The sequence below is a fragment of the Hibiscus syriacus genome, unplaced genomic scaffold (genome assembly GCF_006381635.1).
Source record: "Hibiscus syriacus cultivar Baekdansim isolate YM2019G1 unplaced genomic scaffold, ASM638163v2 tig00111057_pilon, whole genome shotgun sequence".
Lineage (NCBI taxonomy): Eukaryota > Viridiplantae > Streptophyta > Magnoliopsida > Malvales > Malvaceae > Hibiscus > Hibiscus syriacus.
Genome location: NW_024062965.1, coordinates 138,215 through 152,055, shown reverse-complemented (window position 1 = coordinate 152,055; position 13,841 = coordinate 138,215). Strand labels below are relative to the sequence as shown.

The window sequence follows — 13,841 nt, the reverse complement described above, 5'->3', positions numbered from 1 at the left end:
GATTTCTATTACTTGATTGTTTTATTGTTATTTGTATTTAGAGGGCACACTGAGCTTTGTAACTCACTCTGTTTCTGTTTATAATTTCATATTATCTAGATGTGTAATTGGTTCGACTATCGGAGTAGTCTCGATTTCATATTGTATGATGTTAAATTTTTGCTTTCAATCTTTTTAAATTGTAATTCCTAGTCCGGGTTAAAGGGCTACAACATGTCTGTAAACGGCTGGCTTCTTCTCCTATTGCATAGCCGTAGATGAAATGTATATCCCATGTGAGTACTTCAATTTCTCCTAAATCTAAAATTTACCGTTTGAAGCATTATATATAAAATACTTCAATTATTTTTATTTTTTACATATCCATGCAGATTCTACTCTTTTGACGTTAAAACATAATTAAAATAAAAAAAAACAATTAAATTGATGGTTGGATGATTTTATTCCCTTCATTATTTATATCATTAATTTTTATAAAAGATTATATGTCTAATTTTATAATAAAATGCTTGAGATTTTTATTTTGATATTTGTAAGTTATTTTCCTTTCAATTTGGTCATGTGGTACAAACAAAAATTGTAATTAAACTAAAGTTGTCGGTAGCTACCATCGACTTTAATAATATCACGATTAAAAAAGAACAAAGTCAAAGATTTAAAATTATTAATAAATACCCAAAAAAATTAAAATCAAACACATAGTTTTAAACATTTTGATTTTTTTTATTTTGGTCTATATAATTTTAATTTCTTATACGTATAGTTCAAACATCAATGTAACTTAAATATCTTCTTTAAACTCGTCATTTTATAGTTAATTTTTATTAAAAAATCATTTTTATTCTTGTACTTTTAACTTTCTTTTAATTTGATCCTAAAAATATAAAAGAAATAGAGTAAAATTATCAACAAATATAATAATTTTGTCGGATTCAATTTCAACTGTCGACGATTTAGATATTAACGTAACATTCACACGGGTTGGTAGAATTACTGCTAGCCTTCATAGCTGGTCTCGTAAGCATGCAGGGAATTCATTACGTGAATTTTAGTTCTTAATAGGATTAACCAACAATGTTTAATATTTTCTTTGGAAGGATTAGCTGGTATTCTCTGTCTTCTGATGAGAAACTTGTAAAGAGACTAAAATGGACGAATTTGTAAATCCAAGACTTCGAATACATGGCAACTTTAGTTGTTAGTTGGTTGTAGTTGCATTCTCGTAGCAGTTTACTGTTTTCTTGAATAAATATTAGGGTATAGCATACAAATGATTCCCAGACTATATAACGTTGTTTTGTTGAGCTCATCGACTATTAAAAATTTATAAAATGATTTCTGACAACATGATGTTGTGTTGTTGAGTCATTTGACTATTAAAAATTACATAATGTCATTGAATTATTAATATGTTTCAAACTCATTCTTTTTCATTAAAAATTGATGCCCGAGTTGGACGTTAAACCTTTGATTGAGAATGATAAAATTATATTTAATGATGCCTGACACCACTGTTGCTTTCAAGCACTGACTCAAAGGCATAATATAAACGGGGAGTCGATCCACAAAATACATCTCAAACGGTTATGGGATCAAATTTTATCATATCTCAGTCAACATATTAACGTCCAGCTCAGACGGTCGTTAATTTTTTTAACGAAAAAAGAACAAGTTTGGAACATATAAATAATCAAGCAACTATTTTATAACTCTTAATAGTAAAAAGACTCAACAAAACAATATCTTATAGTCGGAGACTATTTTATAACTTCCAACATTAAGAGACTCGACAAAACTACGTTTTATATTCGACAGACCATTTGTATACTTTACCTACGTAATACAACATATTTATAAAACAAAAATATAAAATAGTTCTTTGTTAATAAATTGCTACTATTGTCGCTAAAATATTTTTTATAAAGTAGCAAAGAGGATAATATATATTGAAATATAACTACGAGAAATTTTACATGGTTTTTACAGTTATATAAAAAAATTATTTTAGCGAATAACGGATAATTACGAATTTGTTTTTGCATAAGATGTTGAAACTTGTTTGAATGATAACAAAGATTGTTATATAGTTTATTTATTTAATATTAAATATTTTTCAATATATATATAATTCAATCGGACAATTCTTGAGAATATCCTTGTCTCATGGTTGGCAATTCATTTGTCTGGTTTTTTTGCATAAAATCTTTGTTTCTCGAGAATAAAACTTTCTTCTAAGATTCAACAACAAATAACAAATATTCAATTCAAAAGACAAAATATATAACCATTTTCATTATCTTTACCGTTGTCATTATCATTGTCCTTACGATTGTCATTGAAGTTTTCTGGTATTTGAAGAAATTCTGAAGGTTTCGAAGCTCACCGGCATCTCTGCTACCGTTCCATCGGCACACCGATCACCTGCCCTGCCGTGGCCTCCCCTCCGCCTCAGCCGGCTTCATAAAATAATTCCCTCCGGTCAAAGGTAAATTAAAAGCGTTTTGTAATTTTTCTTTTTTCTGATATTTTTCCATTGTTCATTGCAAAATATCTATAACATTCGTCTGGATTTTGATAATATATTTCTGAAAAAGATGTTATATTTGTTTTCATTTATATTCTTTGATAAAATTATGATAGCAAGTAGGATTCAATTTCATGAGCTTTGTTGTACAGGATTCTCAACACATTCTTGGCAGCCCATCATGACTGCCGAAATCACCGCCACCTCAAGCTACTGGTTGAATTGGCGGTTCTTCGTTTGTGCAATTTTCATCTTGTTCTACTTGGCGGTGGCCACATTTTTAATTTCCAAATTCGAAGGCCGGAAAAGATCGAATCGTCGGGGTACAGGAAACCATACGGTTAGTCCCGGGGAGGTATATAAGGAGGAAGCTTGGAATACAAGTCTCAAAAGCATTCATCCGGCTTGGCTGCTCGGTTTTCGAATGTTGGCTTTCATCACGCTCTTAACGTTGCTTGTGCTCAATGTCGTCATCGACGGGTTCAGCATCTTCTTCTTTTATACACAGTGAGTGATTTATTATTCTGCATTGGTTCTAGTTGTACCATTTTGGACTTGCCTGATGATTATTCTCTGTATGTTCCTCAACAGGTGGACATTTACTCTGGTCACAACATACTTTATGGTATGTCTCTGATATGTTCGTTTTGAAGTATGATAATTCATCGGTTTTCGATTGCTGATCTTCTCCGTTTTAATTGCAGCTTGGATGTGTAATCTCCATATACGGATGTCAAAAACACTGGGCACAAGCTTGTTACGATAGAGCCGATCTTGTAAGTTCAGATACCGAGCAGGGAATCCATGAATCCAATGAGTCTGAACTTTCGAATGACCGCGAAATAGCCGGTCGATGGATTTATTTCTTTCAAATTATGTATCAAGTATGTTTTCTTTCTCTAATAGTTTCCAAAAAATAGTGCAAAATAGCTGAACATCATCTTAACTGCCTTTGAATAGGCTTCTGCAGGTGCATCAATGCTCACTGATTTGGTATTTTGGATCCTTCTGTTTCCATCTCTGACTTCGACACCATACGGTGTCGATTTGGTAAGTACGAGGCCGCTAACTCTAATTTTCCCAAGTTTTCGGAACTGGTGTTGCTTGCCTATGACTGAAACCATATCTTACTGCAGATGCTTATTATCTGTATGCACTCTGTCAACGCTGCTTTCCTACTCTGTGACTCAATTTTGAATTGCATGGTGAGTCTTGCTTTTGTTTAATACTCATACCAGCATCTTATTTCGAGTATCTTTCGATCGATTGCGGAGCTGATCTTACCGCTTTCCGTTGCAGCGGTTCCCGTTTTTCCGAATTGCGTATTTTTTCTTATGGACCAGCATCTTCGTTATATTCCAATGGCTCGTCCATGCTTATTATAACCTTTGGTATAGTTCTATATCTGTTTTTGGATTATATCTGTGTGTGTTGTCAAAGGCTTTTTTCTCACATTGTGGCATCTGTCTCTTTGCAGGTGGCCATATCCATTCCTTGACTTGACACCGTTTTATGCTCCGTTCTGGTACACATTTTAATCTTCACGCACGCACGTATGTTCTCCATGTACATTGCTAACCTTGCTTCCGTCTCCGTTGCTATATATGTCGGTCCGAACAGGTACCTTTTAGTCGGAACGATGCACTTACCGGCCTATGGCGCATTTGCTTTCGTAGTTAAACTCAAAGAATATTCTTTCTCAAGGTTGTTCCCGAGTCGTACCGGAAACTCACTTAAAAGAGAGGAGATCATCTGTGTCGAAATTCCGGGTTAACACCGACGGCGACTGTGTTCAATTAGCTAGCAGGATGAGTACAAAAAGTTAGTGTTAATGAAATCGGAAGGTGTAGAATCCCCGGTAGGCAGTTTTATCAATTACCAGGATTTAATTTGTACAGTAACTTGAAAAAGTATGTTCTTGAGTTGAGGTTCTTGGGTGTTATTTACGGGAGAAATATGTGTGAGGCGTGTATGTTATTCATGCATAAGGTCTACGTGTCATATCTCCATTTCTTTAATCTCGGTTGAAGAAATTATTAATTGAAAATTTAAAGGTAAATTAATAAAAATAAAATATTTATTATATTATTTTTCATAATTTTTTAGGTAAATTATAACAATGATCACCTAACTATTGTCTCTTTTCATTTTGATCATAATTTTTGAAATTTTCTCAATCAGGTCACTAAACTATTTAAGTACATTCAATCAAGCCACTTATTGTTAACAATTAACGGAAGTGCTGACGTGACAGTTAATAAAATTTGTATAATTACATATTTAATCCTTGTTACTGACACAATCTATCAAATTGGTCATAATTTTAAATTAATTCAATAAAAAGAATGTAGTCTTTAACATCCATCGTTTAAGGTCATAGCCTCTAATAGTTGGTTGTGAATCAATAGAAATATAGAGCAAGTGCTTGATGTACTTTATGTTGGATGTTGACATTGAAGTTTATAAGCATATTATTAAGTTAATGCCAGAGTTTGAAAACCATAAATGAAAAAAGAATATCGATAACATAATGTTTATATGTATTTTCATTTATATGTATTGTATTTTCTTAGCTGAAAAAAGAAAAATCTGAAAGAACCATCGGATTTGAAAAGTTAGACAAGTTAATTCTCTTTGGTAATAACCCAATAATTGTAAGTTTAAAATCTAGGCTAATCATGCATACGAAAATGACAAATACAAAAATCATTGATAGATCCATAAATAGTTTTTAGAGTGGACACAACGCTAAAATGAATAACTAACAGGAAAAAAATTGAATTTCATATATACTCAACCTAGACTACACTTACATCTGTCACTGACAATAATTGAAGTAATACAAAAAATAATTTATTAACGAGTGTAGACACCCGTTTTTGTCTGTGTCTTTTTTATTATTATTTATTTTAATTATTATTATTATTATAATTATTATTACTATTATTTTTATTATTTTTATTGATATACAAATTACATTTTTTTTTGTAGGCTTTACTCGAAGCCCATATTAGAGACCAACCTAATTACAACAAGTCCCAGCAGCCCAGATATAGGGCCCAATCCCAAAGCCCGGATCACTCAAACCCAATCCCAGTTACAACCCAAGCCCAAACTGATGGGAACCCATTTGATTCATCCTACCCGGATATGGACCGACCTGACCCGTTTAACCTAGGGTTTTATCATAACCCTATATGATTCTACCACCGTTGCCTACTGTTGTCGCTCCTGACGCCGTCGTCGTCCTTCCCTGCACCAACAGTGACCCACTAAACCATCAAACAATGACAAAAATCATATCAACAGTTAGGAAATCTGAAAAAATCCTAGAAATATAGGGAAATCATTTCCCTAGTTCGTGGCTTCATCCATCACCATTAAATCAAACATGCATCAATAAAAGAAAAGAATACAGAGGATGTAACATCCCAAAATTTGGGTTAGTGACTAAAATGAGAATTTTTGGAATTTGAGGATCAATTTAAGGAAATTGATAAGTTCAAGAATTTAAATAGGACTATTTCAGTATTGGATTAAATCATAATTATGGAATAAGTAAAGGGCATTATGGTAATTAGTTTAAAAATATATTTTCTTTCCCTTATTAAGAATGAAACACGTGGGATGTGAAGAGTGATCTAGAACTCTTCTTTTCCTTATTCATTTCTTCTTCCCGTGGGTTCAAGCTCAAACCTCAAAGGTGAGTTTTAATTTTTATGATTAATTCTTGAATGTTTAAGTTGGGTTTTATTCCATGAGTGTTATATAAGCTTAAGGAAAGCTTATATAAGCTTAAAACATCAAAAGGAGAGAATTAGAAAGGAAATTTGATTAAGGGCTGAGAAATAAATTCTGGATATAAAGAGGTTTTTAAAGTTTTAAAGATGGATTTGACTTGTCAATGGGTTAATTAAGAAGTTAAAGGTGATAGAATTGAATTTAAAACACATGGAAAATTTAATGAAATTCTTTGATTCAAGAATTATGGTGGATTATGGGAGATGGTAAAGTTTTATAGTGTTATAAGAAGGTTGATACATGTATAGATAAGTTTTAAGGCATAAGAAATGGTTAATAAGTAGAATTTGAGGTTAAAGTAAGAATTTTCGGGATCAAAATGTAATTTCTGAGTTGTGTGCATCGATGCATCTTTAATGTGCATCGATGCACTCTCAAATAAATAAACATCGAGTACAGTTGGTGCATCGATGCATGAGGAGTGCATCGATACATGAGGAGTGCATCGATGCATGAGGAGTGCATCGATACATCCCCTTAAAAAGAAAACATCGAATGTAAATTGTGTATCGATGCATGGTAGTGCATCGATGCACATGTTAAAGAATGCATCTATGCACTGAAGAATGCACCGATGCACTTCAATGGGAAATGAAATAAATCGTTATTCAGTCTATGAAATGATAGATTAAAGTATATCAATTGGATACTGATAGTATCAATACATAATTATGTAGACATCGATCGAAAGCAAAGTTTGGATAGGTCGACAGAGTAAGATACGCAAAGGAAATAAGAGTTTAAGAGGGTTCATTAAGACCAGGTGAGTACATGATAGTAAGTGTACGTTATGTTAAGGAATTAAGATTTGCGATGAGTCCAATTCCGATATTATATGATATAAGTATTAAAGCATAAACATGTAGTGATATGGTGTTAGATTTATGGTATATGAGTAAATGCATATGTTTAATTGTTGAATGCATTTTTATGTGTGAACTATGTAAATACTTGTATTATGATAATAGGTCATGTGATCATGAAATGTATGATAAAATATATATGAAAATAATATGACTCATATGTGCTTCTATTAGAATGCTATATGATATGTTAGCATAATAAGATAGATTAGATATTGATAATAAGACATAAGATTATATGCATATGTAATATATGTTAAAAGATAAGAAATAATATGTTATATGCATATGAGAAAAAGGTATATGTGATGTGACCATGCGTGAAAAGGATGAATAATGTGAATTTCATGGAAAATACTACGTGAAAGTAAACTACGTGACTATGTGATTATATGAAATGTGATAAAGAGCTATGTGAAAGAACTATGTGATATGAATATGTGAATGTGTAATGAGGTAAAAGATAATGTCCATGTCATGTGTTATGAGAGCTATAGGTATAGTTGGCATGCCAAGAGTCGAGGGTCTACGCGGTCCTTCGGGACATAGTGGTCCTTCGGGATATATGTGTTATATGTGGTCCTTCGGGACATCTACGTGGTCCTTCGGGACAAATTCTACGCGCCCCTAGTGGGATTTATACGAGCTGTGGTGACAGCATAGTGCACAACCTCTATGTACTTACGTACCTTAAGTTCTCAATAGTGTGCATGGGCTTTGAAAAGAAACCATAATTTAATATAACGATATGTATAAGTGACAAGTTAGGATTATATGATAATAAGGGTAACAAGTGTATATGGGTAATAGTGATATGAGATATGATATGGTTATGTATGATATGATCATAGTAATTATCAATGTATTGTTGTGTTTGAAGTTATATTATATGTTTATGTTCAATATATGCTATTTGATGGAATTGAATCAATGATAAGGAAATAAGTAAGGATAAACCGGTAAGTGATGGGTTTAATAGGTAAATAAGTATAATATGTGTTATATGGGATGTTAATGCATTTGTTAGTTTACTTTATGTATTTACATGTCTCACTAAGTCTATGACTTAGCGTGTAAATGTTTTACACGTAGGTGTGGATAAGTTAGAAGATCAAGTTTCAGATCCGTAGAGCAGCATACCTCTGCGCAAGGTTCAGATCAGAAATATTTTATAAAGTATGTCTTGTAATATAATTTAGTATGTTGGCATGTAACTAAGTCATGATATATATATGTACGCTCTGATGGAGTCTGTTAAGGTTTTAAATATGTTTATGTAAAAGAATTACTTTATAGAAAAAAGGTTTTAAATTTTCTATGGTTTTTATAAAAGTATATACTTTGACTGGTCAATGTGACACCTCGGACTCGTATCCGAGTCGGGTACAGGTTAGAGGTGTTACAGAGGAGACAAGGGAATTTGGGGGGTTTAAAAAAATCAAAAAGAGAGAAACGGGGGGATGATTTGGTGATAACCAGAAAAAATAAATGATTATTCGGGTTTAGAGAAAAGAAGAGAGAAGAGATATCATACCTCGGTCGAACACCGATGAAAACTGAGTCACAAGAGATGGAGAAACCTTTCGGTTTCTTCTCGGATCCACCATGATTGAGCCACTTTTAGGCCAAATGAGGGCCAAATCCTTGCTCAGGGCCTGGAGATGCTTCGAATGGCGTTATTTTCTCTCCCTTTGGCGTCAGCGTACAATGGCGGCTGCCGATCAGTGGCAGCCGACACAGTAGAATCTCACTGTTTCCAGAGAGATTTATGGATCTCTCTCTCTTATTTTCTCTCTCCTTTTGTGTAAAATGATATAAATGGTCGGTTTGGGGGTTAAAAGGGCCATTTATACCTTGAGCGAAGCGGTGCCGTTTCAGTGGGGAGCCTTCTGCGTATTTTCAAAAGGGGTAAATCTCAGTTTAAGTCCCCCACGTTTGTATTGTTCTGTAACTGGTCATTAATGAAATTTTGAAATCTGTGACTTCGAGACTCATGTTTATTTTAATTGTATTTTAGTCTTAGCTTTTATATTAAATATGTGTATGTTGATATTTTACTTTGAGCACAGATTTTTTTAGTTTTCATATTAGTCACTAAATAGAACTTTGAATCCTTTAATTTCTAGCTTCAAGTATTGATTGTTTGTATTTTAATCATTATATGTTCTTTAATATAAATTTGGTTTAATGTATATTTTAGGCTATTAATTCATGATTTATTTCATTTAGATCCTATTTGTGTAGTAGTGAATTTATATGTATTTATGATTTGGTTCCCAAATTTATTTTTCTTTTGTTCCAGTCCTTAAATATTATTTTGGAAGGTAAATTTTGAGTTTGTATCATAGATCTTAGATTTCACTTTTAGCCCATTTTGGTCACTGTTTTGGTTTTGTAAGTGAAATTATAGTGTTTAATAAATATTTATGCTTTATTATTTTGTCCTTTTATAATTTAGTCCTTTTGTTTTTTTATGTCATTTTATTATCCTAGTTCAAACTATTTAATTAATATGTTTATTTTTATGTTATTAGATGTTTTATTATATATATGTGTATATGTGTTTAATTATTTTTTCTTAATCCTTGTATGTTTATATATTGTTTATTTCATTATATTATTTTATCTCATTCATATTAATTTAATTTTTAAATTAGCCTCTCGTACTTGATTAAAAGGTTTACACATCCGAATGTGTTTCAAACATGTATTCGTAAAATGAGCGTGGAAAGTATCACTTGGTCGAAGTGGTGTGATCCTGTACGGCATTTTAACGACATAGTAACTTGAAATAAATCGAGTTTATGTTACTAATTAATTTATTTTTATTGATGCAATGTTTGATATTTTAATTCACAATTTATTTCATTGTATGTGAATGTAAATCGTCAACTTTCCTTTAAATTTGATTTGTATATTTATTTATGATGGAATATTCTCTTACTAATAAGAAATAGTTGAAATTAGTTTTTCCGATGGAGAATTACTAATTTCGAGATTTCTTTTTGAATTAAAGATTTTCCTTAACATTCATTAATTTAAAGCAAGTTAATTAAATTTCAATAAATGGATCACATTTTACTTTATATTCGATTCATATTTTCTACCATTTACGACAACGTGTAAGCAACACAGTACCAATTTTGGGCGTTGTGGGGTGTTAATCCTTCCCCACGCATAACCGACTTCTGAACCCGTTTTAATCGAATATTTAGTAAATGCAAACCATTTTTGTCTTAAAAAACAATTTTCCTTAAAATTGTTTCTAAAAGACGTTTTTAGGTTATTCGACCTACCTAACCCAAAGGTTGATAGCAACTCCTTTCAATTTAATTCCAATTAATCCAAAATCACCCATTTTTCCAAATAAAAGTCATAATCGTTTATTAAAATAATATTTAATTGTTTTATAAAAAAATGGTTATGACAGCTTGGAGACTACACTAGAAATCTTTTTTTAGAAAGTCAAGATGTAGGTCGTTTACACATTGTAGTCTTAGTGGAAATTATAAGTTTGAGTACATAGTTAACTTATGATTCGTTTATTGAAATTTTTAATTGCTTCGTTTTTTGTCATACTAACATTTTATTTTTGGCTTTCAGCTTTGTTAAGATTTTATCATTTTTTCCTTGTTTTGTTTTCCTTTTGAGTCGAAGGTAGGTATGTTCCTCCTCACACACATCACTTCATTTGCATAACAAAGCTCTAGACACGAGCTTCGATCCAAATTAGTCAGGGTGATTGCTTTACTCTCGTAAGCTTCGTATGAGTTTTAGCAAATAACCCATGAGATACACACTTTATACCTTCGTAGGGATTTATTCCTCGTATGGGTATAAGGTAATGAATCCCCTCGAATTGAACTCGTTCCGTTAGAAACCTGTAATGGGTGAGGATCGAGGGTTTGGCAGCCCAAAGGGGCACCGACATCAAGAACAATTCAAGTACTTTGTTCCTGTTAGAGCCAAAACCATGCATATAGTGAGCTGTAGAATGGTCACCCTAGATATAGTAATACCGAACCTATGTCCGTCAGTAGGTATCCAAAATAGGTTTACACAAAGGAGAAGTGTTTTTAAACCCTTATCTTTTGCTTTAAGTTCGTAGAATTTGTTTTCTTTTCGAATAAAATCATGCGAACTAGATACTATGCGGTTAGGACCAATTTCTTGAAAATAAATTATTGTGGGTAGAAAGTATGTTCAGGTAGGATTTCTATCTATTGAACGCATGTTCGGGTAGATATCGTGACGGGTAGGTGTTATATTCATCTCTGAATAACATTTTATCCGTATCAATTATTTTACATGTATTAACTCATTTTTCTCTTTTGTTTGTGTTACTAACTCGTATTTTTCCTCTCTTTTGTTTGTATCATTTTTCATCATCCTTTGCATTGCATTGCATTGTCATAACATAATGTGAAAATGTTGATCAGCAAGGGAATATTTGAGAGAAAATTTTCACAAGAAGAGTTAAAAGTTTTCAATCAAGCAATCGTATACACAGACATACACCGAGGGCTAAAAGAAGTCCAGAATACAAGAATGAGACTTGCTCGAAGATGTGCAACATTCAAGACTAGAAAGATGATCGATCCGAGGAGTAATCCAACATTAAAGCTTTGCCTATAATTATTTCATAGCTAGTTATCAAGGAGTGACGCACCGACTTCACCACTGCAGGGGCATTAACCGAGTTAGGTTACAAAGCATTGAGGGGCATCAGTTCCAAATACGAAGGTACGAGATGAAGCAGTGAGCTCGAAGATCTACGACATTCGAGACTGAAACGTTGATCCATTGAGCCAAAGAGTCATCCAATAGTAGACTATCATCTACAATCATATCATCGCTAGTTATCAAGAAGCGATGCACCGATTTCACCACTGCAGGGGTATTAACCGAGTTAGGTTATAAAGCATTGAGGGGCATCATTTTTCAAGGACGAAGATCCGAGACGAAGCGATGATCCATTTCGGACTCAACATCTAAGTGAAGGCATGTTTGTAAAGTAGATTGTCTTGTAATGTGAAGACTTTTATCTCTGGTGAAAATTATTCTAAGATATTCATCGTTGGGATCAACATTTTTACATCTACATTTGCATCTTTACATTTTGCATCTGTATTCTAATTTTAAACATTTTTTTTATACATCATTCATAAAAAAAACATGGAATTAATCAATAGAGGATTTGATGAAGTGTTCCTAACTATGTGACACTACATAGAAGCAAGATTTTAATAAATCAATACAGTGGAAGCATATTCAGTTGGTTGTAGGACTGAGCCTTCTTCCAGGATGATCTGAGAAAGAATCCCCATATTCCGAGGTCTATGATGTTGATATAACATAGGAAGCTCCAAATATTCAGCTAAAAACTGTAAGGCACTGAAGAGTAAGATCCAGAACCTGATGGATTCAAGCGCATGAAAAATCGAAGAATAATGGGGCATTGCATCTACCATTTGCACTGAGAGATTGTTTTGTTTGAACTCGTTTTTGTTGTCTTTAATATGTGTTTAAATATTTTTAATCTTAATGATTGAACTTATGTTACCTTCTGAGGTTGAATAATTGAAAGAATTTTAATCTTTAGTTCTTTGAATATCAAATGAATTATGTATTCTCTTAATTCTTCAAGAATTATAGATTTTTGACATATGACAAGATTAGACCTTTTTATCCTGTTTAAAACCCCAAAATAAAATCTCTTGATTTTGTTTTACCCATAATAATTCCTGGTCACTGCCAAAGAACCAATTTTTTTACATTCCCTCTCTTTGAGACCTTGAAACATTCTTTTCAAATTTGAAACATTGTATATATCCTTTCGATATACAAAAATCATACCCATACATTTTGTTGAGCCAATAAATTCACACCATCGTCTTCTTAGATGTCAAACCGACATATTTTTCTACCAATAAGATCTACAGGCATTGAGTACAAGATTGTTCACTTGAACATGAAGCTTCCTACAGGAAGATAACATGGGGCATATCACATCAAGTTTCTGAAGATGAGTTTGTACAATTGAGGCATGCTGGGAGGAAGAAGAAAAAAAAGAAATTATTTCAAAATAATTCTGTCATGCATTAATTACATTGTTTTCATGTAACTAAAAATTAATCCTGAAAATCTATCCCCTTGGGGATATCTCTTCTTTAAAGTCTTCCATGTATGAGATGATGAACGACTTTCTTTCTTTATCCCTTCACAACAGGAGAAAATATATCCTTTGTGTCTCCCTTTGAGCCTGAATTATGATATTTTCTTCTGATTCAACCCTAACCAAGGATCACCCTCCACACTGGGGGGCAAGTTGGAAGAAATCTTCTCGCATGAGTGAAGACATTGATTCAGACAAGATACCGAAAGGTGAACCAAATGCAAGTGCAAAGATCAAATCAAAACAAAGAGAAATTAAAGAAGCGAAGAAAAACAAAGAGCAAAGAAAAAAACAAAGAAAGAAAAACAACAAAGTAAAATAAAGAGCAAAGAGAAAAAAGCAAAGAAAAAGCAAAGAACAAAAGAAAAAAACAAACACCAAAAAGAGGACAAAGAGCACAGACAAAGAGTCTCGACTCAAATAATGCATCGAGCTTCAAATCGTGAGATTGATCAAGTACAAGCATTCCAAAATCACT

At 32.6% G+C, this 13,841-nt stretch overlaps 1 protein-coding gene across 1 annotated transcript; it reads left to right on the top strand.

Annotated features, from left to right (window-relative positions):
- Window positions 1-2,948: 2,948 nt before the first annotated feature.
- Window positions 2,949-4,333, top strand: LOC120151422. The gene is made up of 8 exons (XM_039163887.1): window positions 2,949-3,031; window positions 3,116-3,149; window positions 3,229-3,408; window positions 3,485-3,574; window positions 3,661-3,729; window positions 3,824-3,915; window positions 4,002-4,049; window positions 4,145-4,333. Exons 1-8 carry the CDS (start codon window positions 2,949-2,951, stop codon window positions 4,296-4,298), a joined length of 750 nt encoding a protein of 249 aa, XP_039019818.1. The 3' UTR covers window positions 4,299-4,333.
- Window positions 4,334-13,841: the final 9,508 nt, after the last annotated feature.

What these genes read in the sequence shown, in the direction of transcription:
- LOC120151422 (XM_039163887.1), top strand. Translation starts at nt 2,949, where the DNA reads ATGTTGGCTTTCATCACGCTCTTAACGTTGCTTGTGCTCAATGTCGTC. An exon ending in TGGTCACAACATACTTTATG is followed by an intron (nt 3,150 to 3,228) that starts GTATGTCTCTGA and finishes TTTTAATTGCAG; the next exon opens with CTTGGATGTGTAATCTCCAT. An exon ending in CCGTTTTATGCTCCGTTCTG is followed by an intron (nt 4,050 to 4,144) that starts GTACACATTTTA and finishes CGGTCCGAACAG; the next exon opens with GTACCTTTTAGTCGGAACGA.